Source organism: Corvus kubaryi, unplaced genomic scaffold (assembly GCF_017639235.1).
Source record: "Corvus kubaryi isolate FWS band 111438036 unplaced genomic scaffold, C.kubaryi_AGA036_p1.0 37334, whole genome shotgun sequence".
NCBI classification, from domain to species: domain Eukaryota; kingdom Metazoa; phylum Chordata; class Aves; order Passeriformes; family Corvidae; genus Corvus; species Corvus kubaryi.
Window position 1 is genome coordinate 16,137,594 of NW_024581108.1, and position 6,727 is coordinate 16,144,320.

General features: G+C 56.0%; 1 protein-coding gene across 2 annotated transcripts in view; it reads left to right on the forward strand.

Annotated features, from left to right (window-relative positions):
* The window catches only part of IPO13 (importin 13), a 31,837-nt gene continuing 25,110 nt past the window's right edge, over window positions 1-6,727 (forward strand). Inside the window, exon 1 of one of the 2 annotated variants that reach the window (XM_042030515.1) lies at window positions 1-78. In XM_042030515.1, the coding sequence (XP_041886449.1) occupies window positions 4-78 (75 nt within the window). In that variant the 5' untranslated portion in view covers window positions 1-3. The remainder of the gene's footprint in view (window positions 79-6,727) is intronic. The other variant, XM_042030514.1, reaches the window with a different exon arrangement.

A 6,727-nucleotide genomic window follows, 5' to 3' on the forward strand; every position in this document is an offset into this window, starting at 1 on the left:
GCCATGGAGCGGAGGGCGGAGGCACCGCCGCCGCCGCCGCCGCAGGGCCTCGACTTCACCGTGGAGAACGTGGAGAAGGTGAGCGAACCCCGCCGGCCCACCCGCGGCCGTGGCGGGGCGGGGGGCTCGGCGGCGGGGTGCTGATGGTGCCGCGGTGCTGCGAGGGATGCGGCTCGGGGAGCGGGGGGGCACCTGCTCGGCGGTGCCGGGCCCGGCGAGGGCGGCGGGCGGCGTCCCTTATGCCTGCCCGCCCTGCCGCTGCCGGGGGCTCCGGGGCGTGGGGCTGGAGCGGGAGCCGCCGGGGCAGCCCGGGGAGGGAAAATGATGTGGCAGGAATGGGAGCAGAAGGGAGGGGTTGTGTGTGTCTCCGACTGGCGTCCTCTAGGTCGACAGCTGCAGCGCTGGTCAGGGAGAGCCCGCGGGTCTGGTCCTGGCTACTGAACCAGATGCATCAATGTGAAGGCCATTATCAGTGTCTCCATTAGGCAGGGAAGGAAGGAACTTTTGCCAGGTGCTGGGAATTACTGGGTGTTACGGTTGGGAAAAGCCTTCAGAGGGTGGATGGCCCAGTGATGCCTTTCTAAACCAGGAATCCAGCCCCTTTCCTCCTGCTGATGCTCAAAGTCCTCCAAAGCATCTGCAGGGCAACAGGAGTGAGGCTGATTGCTGAAATCTGGGATCCAGGGAATGGCTACGGCAAACCAAGGCCTGCTGGCATCACACTGCTGCTGGGATGAGCCCTGAGCAACTGATGTGTGACCTGGGATTCGTCATGGAGACCAAGCAGGGCACCTCAGTGAGCACCCAGGAGGGCAGCTGAGCGAAAACCTTCCCGTGGCCACCTTGGAGGTGATGGGGGCAGGGCAGCAGAGGATGCATCCCTGAAGGGCAAACAGCAAGTGCATCACCCTTCCACTTACCCTGTAGCCAGACATTCGACAGACATCCGTAGCTCGGTCCTCAGACAGCTAGTGGGAATCCCTGTGTCCTCATTTTTCCTCTATAAGAATAGACTGAGATCCCTGCCAAAGCAATACTCATGGGCGTGCTGGTGGGCACATAGAATTGTGGAATCGTTTAGGTTGGAAAGGACCTCTCAGATCATCGTGTCCAATGGTTAGCTCAGCTCCGCCAAGCCCACCACTAAACCATTTCCCCAAGCTTTTCACGCCTGTCCCTCCCCAGCGGGTTGCCTGGCCTCACAGGAGATGTCAGCTCAGGGATGTCAGGTTTGTCACTGGGCGCTGGTTGCCTTTGTGGCTGCAGGTGAGACTCAGCCCACCTCTTCCAGGGAGACAGAGCACCGCCGGGGGGATTAACTGATGTCTGGAAAATGCTACATTCGTGCAACCTTCTGCGGCTTAATCTGCATACAGCCAGGGCTGCTGGATGATTTTGCCTCTGACTTCCTTTCTTTTTGTCAGACACAAACCACTCCTTTGTTTGCACCAACAATGAGGCGCACACTTGCCTGCGAAGGGTGGGCAGTGCCAGGGTGCGGGCACTCGGCACTGGCTGGGTGAGGTGCGGCTGTGCCAAGAGGCAGCTCATCCTTGCCAAGCTGTTTGGGATTTAGTCTCCCGATGCCTGGGAGGAGGCAGAGATGCCCTCTAGGATGCTTCATCTCCCCTCCCCCAGTCTGCCTGGCCTCTCCCGATCTCTGCGGGCTTTGCCATCTCAGTAGTGTCCTCTGAAGGTGCAGCTGTGGACTGCAGTGGGGCTCTGAGCTGCTGGTGGGGGGCAGCAGCACAGTCCCTGAACAGGGGAAGAAGGATGGGGTGGGATCAGAAAAAACCCCAGAGATTCAGCAGCTCAGAGCCTTCCTGTGTCAGTCTTTTCCAGGAAGGGCTGTGGGGTACAAAGTGAAGGAGAGATGGGCTTTGCTGGGAGCAGGTTTTGTGGGATGCAGGTGGGTAGAACCACTTTGTCAGAGGTGATGCTGGCAGATGAGTGATGCTCCTACTGGCCTGAGCTCTTCCACCTGCCAGGTTTTGTGCACAGCTCTATTAATAATACTGAATACTGATTAAAATCAGGGTTTGACTCCACTCTGAGTCAGTTGGTGATAAGTGCTGGGGTTAGGAACAGTGTGAGGGCTGAAGCCTTTCCAGGTCTCCCGCAGTGGAAGTCATCATGTGTGGCAGTTGTAGCTAGGGCAGTCTCACCAGACTGCCCCTGTCACACTCTTCTGATGGTTTTCTGTCCCTGGAAAATCCTTTTGTACCCCTTCTGTTGTTTATTGTGCAGTGGGGTTTTGTAGGGCTCTGGGTGTCTGTGTAGCTAAAGAGGATCATTGCTGTGTTTATGCATAACCAATGCCAGAGAGAGATCCCTCCAGCTGTGACCAGTGGTTTCGGGGAGGCAGGAGGGTGCAGGCTGGAGGCAGGGCCAGCTGACAGGTCTAAAAGCCTGTGGACAGGTGCCAGGTTCAGATGCTGCACTTCAGGAACCATCTGAAAGTTGCTCCCTGTATTTTTTTGCTCTGTTTTTCCGTAGCAAGCTCTCCTGTAGCACAGGGAAGGAGCGGGGCTGTGCTGGGGCTGAGCTGTTTTGATACGGTTACTGTGTCAGCAACCCCCAGTCCTAGCTGAGGGCTGCTTGTTTGCTTTTTGTTTTCTTCTGAGCCTGACCTAGATGCTGCTCTGACTTCAGCACAGCTAGAGCAGGCTGGCGTGGCCACGCTGTGTGTACCTGCTGGGTGTCCAGCAGCTCTGGGCTGGTGCTGCTTTCCCTGCACCTCCTGCTGAGTGGGGCTCTGCTGCTGTGTTTGGAGGGGTTAGAGGGAAGGGAAGGCTGGGAAAGCCAAGGGCTTCAGGCTGTGAGAATGCTCAACCTTTCATTGCCTAAATGGTGCAATCTGGTTTGTGCTTTTGTGTGCCCAGGAGCTGTCCCTGGTGTGACTGACAGCCTGGTGCTGGGGTGATGATGAAGATGGATTGCAGATGTTTAGTCCGGGCTGCTGTGTCTGTCTCAGAGGAGCAGTGCACAAACAGGACTTGTGCCCTGCAGTCTTGGTTTCCCTCAGGTCAGGGATATCAGCACCTAATGCTGCAGTATTGGACCGGAGAGGAAGAATGCGAGACCCTCCTCATGTGTTCTTAGTGCAGCTGAATCTGCTTCAGCAGTATCGCCCTTTTTGAAATAAGAAAAAAGGTAGTGCCGTTCCTCCATGAATTTCCCAAGTGCCTGCTCTCGCCCTCTTTTTTTGTCTAATTCCTTCCACGGTCTTTCGTCCCTTGTCCTGTCTCTGATCCTCTGGGGTGTTTGTAATATTCGCTGACGTCTTTTCCCTAGCACATTAGTGGTCTGGCATCTCTGGGCCTTCCAGATTGCCGTGTGCCTCTCTGGAGATGCCTGATGAATGCACAGAGTCTCTCCGGCAGGATGGGTAGGCGGGGTGTCATGGAGCTGACATCCGGAGCCTACCGCAATGAGAGAGGGATGGCTTTGATCACTGCTCCTCTGAGATGCTGAGCCTCAGGGATGTGGCAGCTGCTGGGGCTGCCTTCTACCCAGGAGAATGGGGAGGAGAAATCAAGTGCATCTGGTTTTTTCGGAAGGTTATTGCCTGTCTACAGAAACCTGATCAAGAGAATTACAAATACCCTCACGAGGGTGAGGGAATGGCATCCTCTATCTGGCAGTGGATCAACCCCTTAGTCCTTAGAGGCAGTCTGCATGTGTGAGATGTGGCAGCCACACTGGGGAGGGTAAGCTGGGGGTCTTAAGAGGAGAGATTCTTGCAAAATTGAGGGAAGCATGTGTTCTTGCAGAAGCAGATTCCAGCCAGAGTGAACCTTGGCTGAACACATGGCTCCTTCCTGTGGTGTGGTGCTGATGGGATGAGAAGGCAGCATCTTGTTGTCCAGTGCTTGTCTGAGCTTTACAAGGGCTATTGCTGGAGTCTTGTCTCAACTCTGGTGTATTATGGAGCAGGAATGGATGGCATTGATGCCTAGGCTCCAGCAGAAATTCCTCTCTCAAATTGCTTGTGTACTCCATCATGGAAGTGTTGGGTAGAAACAAGGGATAGCGTACAGGGGTTTCGGCTCACCCTTGCCGCTCATCCTGGGCTTTGCATTCCCAGGGTTTCTCTCTGCTTCTCCTCACCCTTTGCTTGTTCAGGCCCCTGCCCACCGTCGCAGGGAGTGCACGCGTGTCCCACAGTGCCTGTCCCTGCTGGGGACCACCCTGTGCTCTGCAGAGGGATGATGGCAGTGAAGCAGTGGGAGGGGTGCCAAAGCTGCTGAGCTGTGTCTGGGCTGCAGCCTCTTCTGGACAGCTGAGGATTTGGTGTGGGCAAGCTGGGCTCAAAGAGGGGCTTCAGAGGGGCAGCATCTTTTATTAGCAGAGGGGAGAAAAACCCTTTTCTTTTGGACTGCTGGCAAAATGTGGGTCCTTGAACAGGAGCAGCATGCCTGGCAGCACACACCCGGCTTTATTTTGCATCCATTTGCTATCCTCAGCAGGCTGCCGCCTTCCCGGGGTGCTGGCTGCTCAGCCTGCCCCACTGGGGCTGGGGGGGCCAGCTGCTGCGGGCAGGGGGAGGCAGGGATGATGTTCCCTTCACTTGGCAGAGCCAGGGTAATGGCTGTGCTGCTGCAGGCCTGGAGCACTGGCGGTGTGAGTGCGTTCAAGTAGAAAGGACAGCGAGAGACTGCAGCGGGAGACGTCCCGGGGGTTCCTGCTGGAAGGAGGCTGGTGGTTGCCGAGGGACCTGGCCACCGCTGCCCCCGCCATGCCGTGGCTGTGGGCACACCACAAGGAGCAGAGCAGGAATATATTTTGCAGCTTTCTGTTTCCCCAGCTGTGATGCAGACCTCACTCAGGGTTGTACCTGCTGTCAGGTCTGTGTGCTCAAGGAGACTGGCCCTTGGAGGGCAGCTGTCTCCCCATGGAGCCCCCAAGAAGAGCAGGCAGCACACTCCCGCTCTGGGATCAGAGCCATGTGTCTGAGGCTCCTCTTGTCACCCCATAATGGCATGGACACAACACCTCTCTGCAGGGCACCCCGTGTTCACGTATTTACGCAGTGCAGTGCGGGAGACTGTCTGCTGGCATTGGGCTCCCTGCAGAAGCTCTGAAGGGTGAGTGCTTGGGGATTCTGGGCTTGTAGCAGATCCTTTTCCCTTGCGATACATGAGTGCAGCCTAAGATCAGGTGCCTCTGCTCGGCTGTAACTCTCCTTGAACTGCTCCCGTTCCACCTCACAAAGGAACCAGCATGGGATCTCTGACCCGTGTCTTTTGGGCAGGCTGCCCTGCACCAGTGCAGCTTACTTGAGGGGCTGATGTTGCTCCAGTGACTAAAGCCTGACTGAGGCTTTGGTCACAGCTTTTTAGAGCAGGGAAGAGCCATCATAATAAGCTTGAATTATTTTCAGCCAAGCAGAGCTGATGTTGGAGAAGGCTCCTTCCCTGGCCAAAGGGCATAGCTGACAGCCAGGCTGTTTACCAGTTCTCACATTACAGGTCTAATTGCAGGGGAGGCAGGTCTGGTGTCAGCCACCCGTTCAAATTGCAATGCACAAACCCTCCCTGTTAGATGTCACTACCCAATTTCATGCCTTCTGCTTCTCCCTCTTGGCACTAATAAATTCCCCTTGTCATCTCCAGTGCTTCCTGATGGGCCTCAGGGTGCTAGCCAGAATGGTCGTGCTAAAGTCCAACAGCAGCCAATGCTGGTGCCTGATCTGGCATGAGGGCAGTGTCTCCTTGCTGAGGAGGAGCATGCTGGGTGTTCAGGTGCCCTTCTGCAGGGCATGGGGTCTTGCAACCCCCTGCCCAATGCTCTCAGCAGAGGATGGTACTCATCCGATGCGTGTGGTAGGCCAGGAAGAGAGCCTAGTCTGCTCCCAGGGGTTTCTTCTGCTGCTTTGAGCTTGGTTAGGATGGTCCCAGTATTTATGTCTAGCCTTGGAGGCCCTCTGGAAGGGTCTCCCATGTTGTGTAGAGTACTGGATGGGGTGTGCTGTTGGTAGCCCTGGGGCCCGTGCTGCTTTTCCTTTCCACCTGGTGCCCTGCATGCAGGCAGGAACAGCCATGTTTCTTTCAGGAGCCACCACAACTGGTCCCCTCCCAGGCAGGGTGCTTGCAAAAGGGAGCTGAGATAGTGAACAGATGTCTTTTTCAAGAATATTCTTCTGATTTCCAACAGCTTGTAGCATGAGCTTTCAGCATCAACTTTGCTTCCATCCTCTGAATTTCTTTGTGTAGTTGGTAGACTTTTTCATCTTTCCACTCAACTTCTCTCTTTGAGGTGCTGAGCAGTGGAGGCTCCAGCATGTCCTTGGAGACTTTTGCTGGAAACCTCCCCCGAGACTCCCTGGAGGAGGAGTGGGACGAGCAGGACTCTGAGCTGGTGTTGCTGGGCATGGATGCCTCCCCAGAGAGCTCACTGGTGACGGTGGGGACTGCGCACGGGGCAGAGTATGAGGGATGCAGGCAAGTTGCTGGGATGGTGGTGGCGGGAAAGCTGTCCACATATCTGGAAAGCTGGCCCTGCCTGGGAAGGGGTCTTGGGATCCAATTGCTCACTGTTCCTCTTAATGCAGGGGGAGTGACATCTCCCCAGCACAAGTGTTGAGGGAAGCAGCTATGATAGTGCTCCCTCCTTGCCATTGTTACGATGCAGCAGCTGGGGTTTTTTAGCATAGCCAGTGCTGGAGTCTCTGCTGGGGCTGTGTGCACTGGATGTGTGTGCACTGGATGTGTGTGCTGGATGTGTG